This window comes from Taudactylus pleione, unplaced genomic scaffold (assembly GCF_031769625.1).
Source record: "Taudactylus pleione unplaced genomic scaffold, aTauple2 ptg000637l, whole genome shotgun sequence".
In the NCBI taxonomy this organism is placed as follows: Eukaryota; Metazoa; Chordata; class Amphibia; order Anura; family Myobatrachidae; genus Taudactylus; species Taudactylus pleione.
In genome coordinates this window covers 6,208,309-6,225,287 of record NW_028285039.1, presented here as the reverse complement: position 1 = coordinate 6,225,287, position 16,979 = coordinate 6,208,309, and the positions used below count along the sequence as shown (strand labels likewise).

At 43.8% G+C, this 16,979-nt stretch overlaps 1 protein-coding gene across 1 annotated transcript in view; it reads left to right on the top strand.

Annotated features, from left to right (window-relative positions):
• LOC148479114 (rho GTPase-activating protein 7-like) overlaps positions 1-14,431 on the top strand; it is a 262,669-nt gene extending 248,238 nt beyond the window's left edge. The window contains exon 14 of the mRNA XM_088454946.1: positions 11,035-14,431. Coding sequence (XP_088311072.1) covers positions 11,035-11,140 — 106 coding nt within the window. The 3' untranslated portion in view covers positions 11,141-14,431. The remainder of the gene's footprint in view (positions 1-11,034) is intronic.
• The last annotated feature ends 2,548 nt before the right edge of the window (positions 14,432-16,979 follow it).

Genomic DNA, 16,979 nt, shown 5'->3' with positions numbered 1-16,979 from the left:
CATGCGCATGACGGAGCTCCCTCCGTCGTGCGCATGCTCAGTGCAGACCATCGACCCACTTGCGAGCGGACAGCCGCTCGCGAGTGGGTCTGAATCAGGCCCATTATCCAGACGAGTAGCTATATCTTGAATATATTGCATCAGATGCACTTGTGCAGACTCCTGTCTACCCAGGCAATTTAGTAGATCCTGGATAGATCCTGGCCCAGGGGTCTGAGTACCAGACAGATCCATGTGGCCAGTACAAACTGTCACGAGCTGGGAAATTGGAAGGGATGGACCCGAGCTGGGTTGAGTGACAAAGACACCTGGACCAGAAGGGAGTTTGAATTTAGATGGTTTAATGTAATTCTTTAACATACAGATGAAAGAGGACTAACTGAGTGATGGTAAATAAAGTCCTTGGTGCAGAGATGCACAACTGCAGATACTTAAAACAAACACAAAAGTCTCTGAGGTTCAGGGGGTACTGTGGAGGAGAATTGCAGGGTTAAATACTGTAGAACTTGTAGATGAGTTGAATACTGTAGCAGAGTAGAATATATCTCCTGGATGGAGTATGCAGGATTGGGGAAGCACTTTGAATAGAACTCCGGGATGGAGTGTGCTGGATTGGGTGAGCACTTGGAATAGAACTCCGGGATGGAGTGTGCTGGATTGGGTGAGCACTTGGAATAGAACTCCGGGATAGAGTGTGCTGGATTGAGCAGGAGTACTCCCGACTGGAGTACACAGGAACAGAGTCACAGGTGAACTGGAAACAGCAGGGCTCAGAAGCATAGGTCTGGCTAGAGCAAGAGCATTATTGTACTGGCAATGAGACAGAGTCAGGGAAGGGCTTTTATACCCCTGGTGATTGGCTGGAGTCACTGGAGAGCGCTGCTGACTGGATGGGGTTGGATCACCTGACCTGATCCAAGATGGGCCGCGCCCATGATCCGGATGTCTGGCATGCAGAAGCACAGGAAGTGCATGGAGAGGCAGCAGGAACAGTTAGGCAACAGCGGGGATGCAAGGAACCACCTTCTGGCATAGGCCCCACTTCGGATTCCCCTGAAAGCAGCGGCCGGCGACTCGGCAAGCCGCGATGACACCAGCGCATGGGAAGATGCAGGGGTCTCTGACGGAGGTCTCTAGCACGGTTTGTGACAAAAGCTTTTCAATCCCAGGATGCTTCGGTCCTTCCCCCTATACCCTGCCCACAGCTTGAGGGCAACTCTGTTTCATTGGTGTCCAGCAGGATCACCGTTTTAACAGGGGGCTGCTATTAAGCAGCCCAGGCATATTTTTATGAATTGTTTAGTTTCATTTTATCTACTAATGAGCTGCAGCACGAGACAGTACTGTGGACGTTTGCACTGCTGCTCCATCACCCCTCTGCGGTGCTGTGACACCAGCCCTTGGCTAGGTACTCTCGGTGGGGCTCTGAAGGGGACCTAGCTAGCGAGGCTTACCAGACTGTAGCTGGGACTCAATGGGACAGGTAAGGCGGCTCCCCACACGCGGAGACCAGCGTGTATGCACAGTCTTGCCTCCGGTCTTAAAAGATAGAACGGAGGTGCTGATGTGGACACTGGTTCGTCCAGGGCTCCACTAAACCACGGCATCACAAGCACTGGGGCAGGGCATATGTAAGGCCAGGGGACCCGGTGGTTAAAGTCATCATAGTGGAGAAGGCACTCTCCCTGCGGCTCCTCCCCCAGCTCACGGCGCTATTCCATGACCTCTTGCTGCTCCCTCACCCTCCGCCCTCGGAGACTCACGGCAGTAATTTTCTGCATTCAGGTCTCTGAGACCGATAGGTCCAGTCTCCCTGTATACCTCTCCCAAGGGTCAGGTTATAAATCGATATAGCCTACCAGCCACTGTGGTGTGTAGTTTATTTTAGTGCCCACTGCAGTTATATCGTATATTCTGCATTGTATGTGACTTATGCTAGCGCTGCTGTCTGTTTTCTTTTTCAAATGACTGTCACCTTATACCTTTCCCTTTCTTCTACCATAACCCTGGCATACTAAAGGTATTGTACCTCACATCTCCATATATTTGTGAGGGCTATCACATACTATATATCGCTGTTGCGCACAGTTGGGTTGCTCACTGCACTGTGCCAGATTGTGTGTTACATTATTTTTGCAGCTGTGTTTGGCAGCGGCAAGACTGACAAACAGCCTGCTCCTCCCACTCTGGTGTCTTGTAAGTCCTGCTCAGCAGGCTTAACTTCAGATGAGCTCATTCAGGATGGTCTTTGTGCATCATGTTATACTGCCCTGGGCCCATCAGCCCTGGTGTCTTCTCCTTAGGAACCACCGTGGGCTACTTTTTCACAGGTGCTGGCAAAAATTGCAGACCATCTAACAGCCCCTGTGGTAACTCCCCCTATGGCAGGGCCCTTTTGATTTATATAACAACATCCGAGGGCCTGGTGCAGACCACGCCCCCTCCGTGTGATGTCACGTGGGGCGGGGCCACAATCGCTCATGATTACAGATATGCCCGAAGCATACTGAGGATGATTCGGGGAGTTTTGAGGGCAGCGGTGTGACCGTCTGAAGCATCCTCAGGATGCTCTAGGCGGCACTGCTACATAGAATCTGGCTGCAGGGTGCCATTCTAGACAGAAGTTCTGAGGGCCAGACCAAATGATCCTGGGGGCCTTATTCGGCCCCCCTGGACCTGTGGTTCCCCATTCGTGCCCTACTGGATGGCCACAGCAGGTACTCCCTGCAAATCCTTTGCCTCCCCCGTGGGAGTCTGGCAGATACCTCTACAGCCTTATAGCAAATGCTGCAAAAAGAGAGACCCTTACCTAGTCTATCAGATTATGATTTATCATTTGGGGAGGCAGAAGATGCAGATCTCTCTCACTTTGACTCCCCTTCGGGAGATGAGGAACCCCCCTCTAAATTGAATATACCTGCATTTGTAAGATCTTTAAAATGTATTCTTCAAATAATAGAGACAGAACCTGCTCCTAAAGGCAAAACAGCCATCCTTTAAAGGACAAAAGGTAATCTTAACAGAATTTCCTCACTCTGATCAGCTATCTGATCTTATGAGTGAGGCAAAGAATATTCCCAGGAAAAGATTTCAGCTGCCTAAGCATTTAAATTTAAATTCCTTTTACCCTCTTCCCGCTACTGATTGCACTAAATGGGAAATTCCCCCAGCAGTGGATTCCCACGTGACACATCTGGTCAAAAATGCTACATTACCTATCCATACTGCAACCTCCTTGAAGGAGACTATGGATGGAAGCTTGTCTAAAATCTATATACTCTTTTACAGGAGCTATTACTTGTCCTGCTAGGACTACGGCCTGCGTGGCTAAGGCCATTGCGAGTTGGACAGATGCTTTGTGGGAACAGCTGTCCTACATATCTTACATTAGAGATGCAGCCTCCTATATGGGTGAAGCAGCTATGGATACAGCACTCCTAGCCCCCAAGGCATCTGCCACTTCTGTAGTAGCCCGTCGTTTTGTTTGGCTCCACTCATGGAAGGCAGATGCGGACTCTAAGAAGGCTTTGGAGTCTCTCCCTTCTTCAGGGGATATCCTGTTTGACCCAGAATTCCTGCCCTCTGCATATAATGTGAAGCCTCAGAAGTCATCCTTTCGGTCCTTTCCTCCTCAAAGAAAAGATAAAGGTCAGTCCTGTTCAAGGCATCAAGCATCAACTAAGGCTTCCAAGCCTAGGACCAAACAGACCTGGGCTACTAGATGTCCACCCACCAAGACTGAGGACAAGCCTTCAGCCTGACTGGGCGGGCCTCTCCCTGAGGGCTCCCAGGGTGAGAGGTTGATTTCTTCAATTCACCTAGTTTTGGCATCCGACCACAACAGACGCTTGGGTAAGAAAAGTGGTCTCCCATGGATATGCTTTATCATTCTTGAGGCGAATTCCCCCACCAGTTGTTCTGCACAGGCCCTCCACCGGACCCACGCAAGACTCTGCTGCTCCAAAAGGTCATTCAGTCCTTACTGCTCTCAGGAGTAATAATTCCGGTCCCCTCTGCACAGCGAAGTGAGGGCTATTATTCTACCCTTTTCTTAGTTCAGAAGCCCAATGGGTCTCATTGGCCTATCAACAACCTCACGTCTCTGAACAAGTTTATCAGGCTGCCCAGGATTCATATCGAAACCCTCTGCTGTATTATCCTGGCTATGGAGCCTAGGGACTTTATGGTGTCTCTGGACATTCAAGAAGCTTACCTACATGTACCTATAGCACCTTCTCATCAACAATATCTCCAATTTACTATACTACAGCAACATTACCAATTTCAGGCTCTGCCTTTTGGCCTTTCAAGAGCTCCTCAAGACTTTACCAAGATCATGGCAGATGATGAGTCTCTTCCCCTCCCCCCACGGTTTCATGGAACCATCAATACTAATATTGATTTTCCAAAATTCGATTTTTCCAGATATATTGGAAAATCTCCTACCCCGGACTCTGTGAACCTATGGCTCATCCCCCAGTGTGCGCCGGTCACTGCTGGCTCCTTCATTACACACCTCCAGCAGCTGCTCTTCTCTGAAGCCGCTGTGAGCCTTTTTTTATTTCTTTAATGTATGGACATTTTATATACATTTAAATGTACCCTTATGTACAAACTCTATTGCACTATATGTATTTTAGTTTTTATATGTATGTTGTTGGAGTTCCATTAAAAACGTATGAATAATCCTATGGTGGATGAATTTGTGTACAGTATACCTGTGGAAACAACATTGAGACAAGCTTACTCAATTTTCATTCTGGTACGTGTCCACTTATTAGTTTTTTTGAGAACATATTGGTGGCATTTGCACTTTATTGTACTAGGAGGCGCCTTTGTCATTATATATATATATATATATATATATATATATATCCACAGACCGGCACTCAACAAACGATGCATATCACCTGAACTGCTCCGGTGCCTTCCTATAGGGTGCCAACAAAGTGTCCCAGATACAGGTCCAAAAAGGCGGCACTCGGAGACTTGGAACGCAGGTGAAAATTCAGTTTTAATGATCGACGTTTCGGAGGACAAGCCCCCTTTTTCAAGACACTGACATACAAACATGCAATGAAAACAAAGACAAATAAATACCTTATAGACATCATAGGCACACCTCCCCGTGAACAAGGACGCCGCGCGCACTTCCGGCTGAACGGACGGACACACACGTGAACAAGTCACGTGTATCTGCATAAGTCACCAAAAGGCGCCCCATGCGTCCCCAACAAAGGCCTGTGCCGCTGTGAGCTGCAACCATGGCAACCGGTAACCACACGGATACCAGGGCACGCAGACAGCAACACCAGCCAATTAAAAAACATAGAAATAGCAGCTCACAGCGGCACAGGCCGTTGTTGGGGACGCATGGGGCGCCTTTTGGTGACATATGCAGATACACGTGACTTGTTCACGTGTGTGTCCGTCCGTTCAGCCGGAAGTGCGCTCGGCGTCCTCGTTCACGGGGAGGTGTGCCTATGATGTCTGTAAGGTATTTATTTGTCTTTGTTTTCATTGCATGTTTGTATGTCAGTGTCTTGAAAAAGGGGGCTTGTCCTCCGAAACGTCGATCATTAAAACTGAATTTTCACCTGCGTTCCAAGTCTCCGGGTGCCGCCTTTTTGGACCTGTATCTGGGACACTTTGTTGGCACCCTATAGGAAGGCACCGGAGCAGTTCAGGTGGTATGCATCGTTTGTTGAGTGCCGGTCTGTGGATTATTATGTAGGTGTACCCACTGCCGTTTGAGTGTGTACACTGGACAAGGCACCAGGCAATACTTTCTGACCTATACTGACTTTTTAGTTTGCACCATATTTTGCCTACAGCTTTTTGGTGAACTTGAGTGTTACATCTGGCACTATATATATTTTTCTGCTGTGTTTCTGCTGTTTTTTTTGCAGTTTGGAAAATCAGTGCGTTACAACTATTACAACTTGATACGGGAGAGACTTTCAGTTTTTCTGACGTTGAGGCTGAATCAATATTATTTAAAGAGAAACTGCCGGATGACAGTAATGGTGCTTCTCTGTCTGAGTTGCATAGGGATTTATTGAAACTCAAAAAGAGGGAATTGGATTTTTTCTATCATGCCAGCACATTATCTGATTATTATAAAGACAAACAGATTCCACGAGGCTTCCGTATACACAACTTGCCAACTATTGGCAGATATAGCATTCCATTTTGTAAAAAATGGATTGCTATATTAAATAAATGCTCCATGGACTTAATCCTGCTTGTTAATGAGGAGTCATCTCGTGAACTAAATCTCACACGGGATAAAATCAAGAACTTTGAGACCTTGCATATGCCGTCTTTTGTAGATGATAAAGAAACTAACTGGTTGGATAAAATGAAACATCAGGTGGATCAGTAACGCCGTGATCTTGTCCAATATAAAAAGCAAAAACGAGAGAAGGTCCGACAGGATTATGATCAACATAAGGTGTACGGGTGGCTGAATAGTGGATTTAAATCTAACCCTGCAGTTTTCTCTAAACAACGGAGATTGCCATCTAGTCATTATGGTAACTCAAGCACTTCAGCAAGTGATACTGAGAGCTGGGCTGCCCTGGTTGCCTCTAAGGGTAACAAACAGATCCCTTTAGGGTCGATACACGTGCTTGGCGAGCAGGTACAAGACCCAACCCACGAGTAGGGGTGGGCAGACAAAGAGGCAGAATAAATACCAAACCCCCGAGAAGAAGGAAGATGTAATTTTTAATCTGTCATCGACCCCTCTTAATGATTCTGAAATCTCTGTGTTAAACAAAGGATTGTCTTTTGTTCCAACTAACGAGCATGACGAGTCTCAGTGGAAAATTGACACCTATAAATTGCAACGTACTTTGAAATTGAAGGAATACTTTGGTAAAAGAAATACTACTCCCAGTGTGAATTCTGAGCCAGTTGTTCCATCACAATTACGTAAGATTGCTCCTCGTTCACAGTTTGAACCTCAATCCTTCAATGCGTCTATAAAAACTTTCACGAGACTTCTAGAACAGAGTACTTCAGATTCGGCTCCATTTGTGTATTCCAATTTAACAAAGGATGAATATAATTCCTTGATCTCTCTCAGTAAAAGGAGGGATATTATCATCCGTGGAGCGGATAAGGGAGGGTCGATTGTGGTGATGGACTTACAGATGTACAAAGATGAATGTAGCCGCTTGCTTTCTGATAAGTTGACATATGGTGCTCTTTTGTCTGATCCCACCGCATTGTTCAAAAAAGAGTTGGATATTATTCTGTCTGATGCTTTGTCCATGAGATTGATTTCTGAAACTGTATTTAATTCATGAAGTGTTGAACATCCGATTGTCCCGGTGTTCTACACGATCCCTAAAGTACATAAAAATGCACAGAGTCCCCCGGGCAGACCTATTATCTCTGCCCGTGGGTCTCTGTGCCAACCCATTTCCATTTTTTTGGATGTATTTTTACAACCATGCATTCAGAATCTTAAGTCCTATTTAAGAGATACTTCAGCTTTGTTGCTTAAATTATCATCGATTGCACAGGTACCAGATAATTGTTTCTTGTGTAGTATAGATATCGCAAGCCTTTACACATGTATTCCACATGGTGAGGGTCTTGCGGCGGTTAAACAACTGATTACCAATAATGTACTATATGAGGGCCCAAGTGTCCCGCTGTTTTTGAGCCTATTAGAGATCACTCTTTTACATAATTATTTCTTGTACGATGGGTGTTTCTTTGTCCAGTTGGCTGGGTGTGCGATGGGGTCCTGTGTGGCCCCATCGTACGCCAATGCCTACATGCACCAGGTTGAGCAGCAGCTGTTCTTCACTGATCCCAGTGTTACTCAGCATGTGTTTCTCTACCTTCGTTACATTGACGATATACTCATTTTCTGGACTGGGACAGAACAAATGTTTAATGATTTGATCCAGACACACAATTCGTCTGATGTAGCTGCAAAATTGACGTATAACATTAATCTTCATGAGATTACTTTTCTTGATGTCAGGATCAAATCTGTTTCTGGTCAATTACAGACATCATTATACGTCAAACCTGCAGATCGTAATACTATTTTGCGACACAATAGTTTTCATCCTATTTCAACCTTAAATAGTATGCCATACTCACAGATGCTCCAAGTATGTTGGATCACCAGTGAGAGTGGTGAACTACATCAGCAACTGGATGTTATGGTAAAGAAATTTATTGATAGAGGTTATCAACTCAATGAGTTACTTCAGGCCAAAAACAAAGCTTTAAAAATTAGTCGCAATGAGCTGTTGCACTCCAGCTCCAAAAATTCTGATCAGAATGTGATTACATGGGTCAATAGATACAGTATGAGTAGTAGGTTCAGTAAAAAAAAGTTAAACAGTTGTGGCCTTTGGTCCAATCGGATCCCGAGTTGCCTTTTTTGACCAATGCTAGAATTCGCCCGTGTTACACTAGGGGCCGTAATCTGAAGGACTTTCTAGTAAAAACTGACATTACTGATTTCTCTAGGGACACTTCGGTACATTTTTTGCAACGAAAATATGGATGTTATAAATGCACGGGATGCTTAACCTGCAGGTATATGGTTGCGGGCAATAGTTTCTTGCACCCATATTCTGGCAAGAGATTTAAGATTTACCATACGTTAACTTGCAGTTCCAGATTTGTCGTGTACCTTCTGTCTTGCCCGTGTGGGTTACATTACCTGGGCAAGACAGAGAGGCAATTCAAGGAGCGCATGGCCCACCATCGATCCGCCATTAGGGCGGCCATTTCAACCGGCTCTAGTGAGCAACCTGTGGCTCGCCATTTCGCCCAGGCGAAGCATGGGGTGGCCACGATTCGATACCGCATTATTGACCATGTCCCGTTGTCAATACGTGGAGGCAATAAATCTAAGCGTCTTTTGCAACTTGAATCCAAATGGATATTTTTGCTGGATACGGTTGTCCCTAGGGGACTAAATGAATCATTTGGACTGTGTTGCTTTCTTTAATTATGCAGTAAGTTACTATGGATCCAGCTTGTGGCCATCCTGGGGCAATATTTGTTATAAGACATAAGATATATTTTGTTTAAGTAGGGTGATAATTTCCTGCATCTAAACACTATTCATTATGTACATTTTGCTGATAGCTTTAACTTTGTAACAATAATTGGTTGTTATTATAGCGGGGATCATGCCATAATTTTGTTGTTCTATTGGCTGTATAAGTATTCTTCTTTTTTTGATATAATTTGTCATAATAGTGCATAGTATTATCTATATAGTGTTATGTTGTGCGCGCTATGTTTTTATATTTCTATGTTTTTTAATTGGCTGGTGTTGCTGTCTGCGTGCCCTAGTATCTGTGTGGTTACCGGTTGCCATGGTTGCAGCTCACAGCGGCACAGGCCGTTGTTGGGGACGCATGGGGCGCCTTTTGGTGACGTATGCAGATGCATGTGACTTGTTCACGTGTGTGTCCGTCTGTTTAGCCGGAAGTGCGCGCGGCATCCTCGTTCACGGGGAGGTGTGCCTATGATGTCTGTAGGAAATTTATTTGTCTTTGTTTTCATTGCATGTTTGTATGTCAGTGTCTTGAAAAAGGGGGCTTGGCCTCCGAAACGTTGATCATTAAAACTGAATTTTCACCTGCGTTCCAAGTCTCCGAGTGTCGCCTTTTTGGACATATATATATATATATATTATACACACACAGAAAAAGGTCATGGGATTAGTGGAGTGCAGCAACTCAACGTGGCATCAATTACACAAGTGGATGGAAGACCTCTGGAGAGCTACTCACCCATGACATCTGTATAGCTTCCCACAGCTCCCTGATCTTTGCAGGTGTAGGATCCTGGATGTGAAAGGACCTCTCCACCGTGTCCTATACATGCATGATTTGGTTCATGTCGAGAAAACGTGGTGGCCACATTATTCATCGGAACTCTCCAGACTACTCCTTGACCCAATTTTGGACAATGTGGGACCGATGACGCTATGCATTGCTTGATGACCATTTGCAGCCCTTCATGAACTTAAGGTGACCCCACAACAATCGAATATTCCAGCAGGATAATACAGTGTAGTGGTTACCAGTCAATTATGTGCTCTGGTGGACCATTGGACCCAACCCGTGCTATGTAAACACACCCCACTCTATTATGGAACCACCACCAGCCTGCATGGTGTCTTGTTGACAGCTGGGGTCCTCATGGGGTCTGTGCCACACCTGAACCCTACAATAAGGTCAAAACAACTGGAACCATGACCACGCCACATGTCAATCCTCCAGGGTCCAATTACCCATACCACGTGAACACACCCCACACCATTATGGAACCACAATCAGCTTGCACAGTTCCTTGATATAGATATACTGTATACATAAAACATATATACACACACTGCCCGATCACTGTGGCCAGCAGTGATCGGGACACATGGGGAGGCAGAGTTGGAATTCTGCTGGCTGCAATAATCGGAACGCAGCAGCTGTGGCTACCAGAAGCAGTGGCTGCTACTTCTATTGAAGTCATGGCTGCCCTGCAGCTGCATCAGGAGCTTATGCTGTCGGGCGCCCTATCATTGTAGCCAGCAGTGATCAGGACACATTGTCGAGGGAGTCCATGCAGAGGGGCCAGCAGGACCTGGTGACTGCTTTTGGCAGTTGCCTAGTGGGCATTTCTGACAGGTTGTATCAGATGCAACTATGTCAGGGAAAGCCCAGTCTGGCTCGGTCGCATCTGATGCCACCACGCCACGCAAATGGTTAAGAAGCAAAACTTGCTCATAGTAGGCCAATTTCTAAATATGGACTAATCTTTTAATTGTTTGTGTCAGAGGAAAACTCATGTTCACTGACTTATTTTTTACACTAATGGGTAATAAGTTACAGATATTCATGATGGTTGTTCCTCTGCTCTTCTATATAGATTTGTTGGCAGCCATACCTCATCTTATAACTGTAATGTGTAGTATTTGGAGAATATGCTGAGTTTGCATCAAGTCTCTGATGATTATATTTACTATGACAACTAAATGTTTTTGTTTTACAGGGGACGTACAAGTGAATGGTACAATAAAGTTTTTGGTCACATGTGTGCTGCTGAGATAAAGAGAATAAAAGACACTTTAAACAAGAAGAAAACATTCAAGTCATGATCTGAGCAGACATTTTGCTTGGGTGCTATTAGACCATGCACTCCACTCACTTTCTGGAGCAAGAAGAAGGAAATGCAGAACAATATAGATGTTATCTAGCCAAATAATGTAGTTTGATACAGTATTGCTCTGCTTTTATACAGGTCAGTCCTACATAAAGTAAATCTATTTTGTACTTTCTTTTTTCATGCAGGAAAGGGTACTTGAATCTGTTTTATTAATTTATGTGCAGATTTAAAATGTTATGAACAAATCTACAGTTAGTTGTAAATGATCACTATAAAGTTTTGCATACATATATATATATATATTTCTTTTAACTTTCGGCAGATGTGTGTGCCTCTTGCTTATTTAGTGTATGTATGTGTATATGTAATCGGTATAAAATGCTGGCGGCTAATTAGCTGCCGGTTCAAATAGTGAAAGCCCGAACGCTGAAGATCCCGACCTCGGCTGGTAAGTATCCTAACCGTCCACCCCCCCCCCCCCTTAATCCTAACCTCTTCGGGTGGCGCCTAGCCCTAACCTCCCCCTGATGGTGTCTAACCCCACCTCCCTGTAGCCTAACCCTCCCCTGGGGGGTGCCTAATCCTAAACCCCCCATCCCCGTCTAAGTTTGCATACTTACCGCCGTCCCGGCTTCCAACGGTAGGGATGCCAACGCCGATATACTGATGTCCATCGGGCTATCGGTGTCAGCATTATGCCGGTTGGCGGGATTCTGGCGTTGGTATTTTGACTACCAGCATCCAGTCCACCGGCTTATCAACTGCATCCCGTGTGCAAATGTGTGTGTGTGTGTGTATGTATGTATGTATGTATATATATATATATATAATAAATATATATGTATATGTTGGGAATTTCATCTATACAAGCGGAGAAGCAATAGCTAGCTGCTTGGTAACACTCATAGGGTTTGAGGTTATGAAATGAAGAATTGTACATGTTGTTTATTTTTCCCATGATGTCTGTATATAGCACTCCAATCTCCATCATTGGCAGTCTGCACCTCTTATCAGAATAGCTAAACCTGAACCACCAGCATAAAAAATTAGTTTTTGAATAACACTGTTTGTTTCCATTGGCAATTCTTCTTAGAAGTTTACTTGCTATTATCCATGGTGTTTAAAATTTTGGGGCAAGCAGCTAACATTCAAGATAAATGTAAAATGTTATATTCCAACTGTTGGATGAAAACCTTTTTTGGATGTTTATTTTTTTCAAGTAACTGCCTATATATAACAACTGGAGCAGATGCTTTCCCAAGCATGCTCCAGCCAAAGCCTGTCTTTTTTTGTTTTTATTTGATGTATGAAAATCTTTGTAACTCAAATAGCACTGCTCAGAGTCCAGTCCAGTGTATGCTGCTATGTGGGCAAATTGTGTACACTGTAGAGAGCCAGGAGAAAGGCACACAGCCATATATTCTGTAGTTTCTGCACACAGAGTGGTTTAATGCTACTGGCACAGTGTGTTAGCTACTCAAGAGTTTCAAAGGGTATAGATAATTTTTTTATATATACATATATAGAATTTTTTGTGTAAGTCTTCAAGGAATTCTGAAACTGAAAATAACCTAACTACAGTAGCTCTATAGTTGGGAGCAAAATAAAAGATTCAGTAATAACCCTTTCAGACATACCGAGAATCCAGGGAATTTGGCCTGCCTCAGCCAAATTCCCAGGTTGCCGCGTATGTCTGAAAGGTACCTACCCAGGGACACGTTACCGGTAGCCGACCCTTTAATCGACCAGGGAATTTCGAAATTACCCTGCTTATGTCTGAATGGTAATACCCGGGCTGCACCAAGCAGCTTTTACATAGACTTGGCATTTCAGAGCGTCCTATATTACGCTCAGCGCTGCCGCTCACCACCCCCCGTGCCAGTGGCTGTGCCGCTGTAGATGGAGTCAGCAACACAGGACCCCAGCCGGACGCTGGGGACACCCGCCTGCGCTGGAGACTGCCGACTGGTCTCAGCAATAGCGGGCCACCCGCACTCTCGCTGGACCACCAGGGCAATAAAAGAATTAAAACAACTAATTAAATAATAAAATGCAGAATGCAGCATTTTGATTGGCCGGCTTCCGGCAGCCCAATGATGACATCAGCGGCAGCCATAGAGGGGATAGGCTAGGAGGAGCAGATGACAGAGGAGAGGCAGGTAAGTAGACAAACCTGGCTTATGTCTGAAAGGGGTCTAACTGGAGTGTGAAAGGGCGGGCTCGACCAAATACCCGGGAATTTGCACAGGAGAAATTCCTGGGTCTGAGCAGGAAATTTCCCGGGTTGTATGTCTGAAAGGGGTATAACTTTGCACCTTGGGAAAACTCTGATGCACTGCAGCTGGGACAGATGTAAAATGTGCAGAGAGATTTAGATTTGAGAGGGGCGTGTCCAAACGGAAATCTAAATTGCAGTATAAAAATAAAGCTGCCCAGTATTTGTGGGCTACATGCAAAGCAGCCAGTATTTACCCTGCATGCCAAATAATACATGTATTTGCACCCTTTGTATCTGGAACAAACTATGTTGCAATGCACATTTACTTTTATATCTTTGTTCCTAACTTAGAATCCATCACAATGAGTGTAATTGCATGTGAGATTATGCATAGGTGGCTTATGTGTAGACCATACTGTATATAGCAGGTGAGGAACTTTGTGCTTACTCTAGGTTACATTTACTTTCCTTCATATTGCAATGTTAGGTGGGATGTAAATGTGCATGTTGCAGACAGGAATCACGCCCTTAAGATGAATAGGAGCATGAGTTGAATCAAAAACATTGCAATTTTTTGTTTGTTTTCAATTGATGTATATACAGATTTGACTACAGAACTGAGGATATGTGCAACTTCAAATAGCAAGAATGGACAAAATGATGTCATCCAGGGGCAGACAAGCCCCTTTAATGTACTTGTTTGTGATACTTAGGGGGAAAATCATGTGCTGGACACTCCCCTGTTATATTTGGTCAGTCATGGCCCAGAAATGGGAAAAATGTTGCAATAAATGGTAATATGTTTGTGTGTGTATGTGTATATATATATATATATATATATATATATATATATATGTGTGTGTTTATGTATGTATATATAGTGTGTGTTTTCAGGAACTGTTAAAAAACATTTGCACTTGCAGATGTGTCCTCATACATCTAGCCTCCTTGCACATTAAACAGCCCTTCTATGCGTGCCATACTGTGGCGTGTCTCACTACCGCGAGCGTTTTTGTGTGTGACTTTTTAACTTTAAATGCATCTTATGCACAGAGTGTTAGCAAGCAGCTGCTGCTGATTAAAATGATATGCAGCATGCCTATGTTCTGTGAGAAAGTGCGGGTGTATATGTATGCGAAACGCTACATTACAGTGTCAGTGGCTATAACACTGTAACATAGCATTTCACATGCAGATACACCCGCAGATGCACAGAGAACATAGCCATGCTGCATATCATTTTAATCAGCAGAAGCTGCTTGTGCTATCTATTCGCACCACTCTGCAAATAAGACACATTTGAAGGTACAAAGTCGCACAAAAAAAGACGCTCAGTGCTACCAAGTCACACGGAGGATAGATGTACGTGGACACATCTGTAATAGTTACACATCATCCATTTACACTTTCCAAAGGCAAGGTTTTTTGTTTTGTTTTTTTTGCATTGAATAATCCTTTTTATAGATTCATAATCTAAACAAGGTCCTATATATAGATGTATATTTTGCACAGAAGATATTCAAAGTGCAGATATTTTCTGTTCTCACAAATTGTTATGCATTATTTTCCATTTAAATATGTAGCTTGAGAATAAGGAAACTTGTAATTTGTTCACTGCTATGTAACTGACAATGTACAGTCAATAAATGGTACAGCACTTCTAAAATGGTCTCTTATTTTATAATGTACCTGTGTGTACGTATAATTCTGTAATTCCGCAGACTGCATCTGCCAGCTCTACTGCTTGTTTTGCTCTGGCTAGCTTGTGGCAGTGGGCAAGGTGGCTGTGCAGGTTTTACACCAATGTTTTTCCCAGATGTGGACACAGGTGATATCACATGATAATCTTGCAGTGCAATCAAAAGATGTTGGGGGCCAGACCATATCTATTTACAAAGTTAAACTCTATTCTTAGTAGAGATGTGCGCCGACCCCCGTGTGTTGGTTTTGGATGTGTATCTCCTCTTGTTTTGCATCTGGATTGGGTTTGCCAAAACTGCCCTTACATGTTTTGTTTTTTGGTTTCGGATCTGTATTTTTTCTAAATAAAATCATAAATGCTAAAATCGCATAATATGGGCCTGTTTTTGATCCTACAGTATTATTAACCTCAATAGCATTTATTGCCACTCGTTTCCAGTAAATTTTGACTGCCTCACAGTTCACAATATTGTTTTCATCCAGTTTAGGCCCAAAGTTTGCACCAAGCTAGCTGGCTGACTAAGCTAAGCGGCAGCTGTGGGCGGCACAAACACGCGGCAGTTAAACTTCTAACATGGCACATAAGGAAACAAATGTTTTTATTATTCAAGAGGCCTGAGAGAGTTGAGTATGTATGTAGTTGAAGGCAAGGACAGGAAGGGTTGATTTGTAGTACATTTAATTTTATATTTGATTCCAAAGTAAATTTATAAGGGAGGAGGGGAGGCATTTACAAAAAATATTTTACTTATTCACATCAGTCCTTGCCCCCGGAAGAATCCTTGAGCGCCATGCCTGCTGCTGGGAGTGGATTTTTATCCCAGAAGGGGACCAGGAAGACTTCTAGTAGTGCTTTCCAAAACAATTGACTGTTTAAATAACAACCTGTACAGGTACATTAAAAAAAAATTTAGTTAATGGCCTCCAAAACTGCCGGTCTTCATCCCTTCTGGAATGAAAATCCACTCCTAGCAGCAGAAGATGAAGATGTTGTTTCTTCTTCCCAACGGATACAGATCTGAAGAGATGTAAAGAGCTGTTGATAAGCAAATTGTAAAGTGGCACCTGATGCAGCGATGGCTTCTCCTTCAGTTTCTCCAGCAAGTGCATCTGGTGAGAAAAAACTAAACTTTCAAAACACCCACTGGTGATGCAGTTGAGTCATCGCAACCATGTTTTGACATCTAGTCGGATCAGAATTGCCTACAATTAATAACCCTTCTACCGTGACTCCATCTGATATGGTCACCATTCAAAGAATGGTTGAGGACCATTTAAAAAATGTTAATGATAGCATCCAAATAGGCATGTCAGACAGTCCGTTTGACTACTAGCAGGAAAAAAAGGTAATTTGGAGGCCCTTGCACAAACTGGCTTTGCTTTACTTGAGCTGCCCATCCAGTGTGTACGCAGAAAGAGTTTTCAGCACAGCCGGGAACCTTGTCAGTGATCGGCCTATGAGACTACTTCCCCAAGAGAAAGACCTTTACCATCAATTACGTGCAAAAATCAGAGGCACCTGTAATGGTGGATTCCAGCGGGGACAAATTAATATTGTGTGAAGAAGATGATGTATACATCAGTGTTCTCCCCAGAAATTTTTTTTAGCTGGGTGGCATCAAGAAGTAGCCGGGTGGGGGCCTTCGCAATAATAAAATGTGTTTATTTCAAGTTTAAAACATTATAAGGTCACCTTATAATGATTTAAACTTGAAATAACACTTTATATATTAATTCTCCTCTTCTTCTTAGAGGCCCAGTTGTCTGCAGCTTTTTCATAATCAAAGTCTGTAGGATCTGGTCCCTCTTGTGTAATCAGCATCAAGTTATTTAGTGTGCTCTGCTTCATGCGATTCCTTAAGCAGGTTTTAATTCGTTTTAGAGTAGAAAATCCTCTTTCACATTCAGCTGT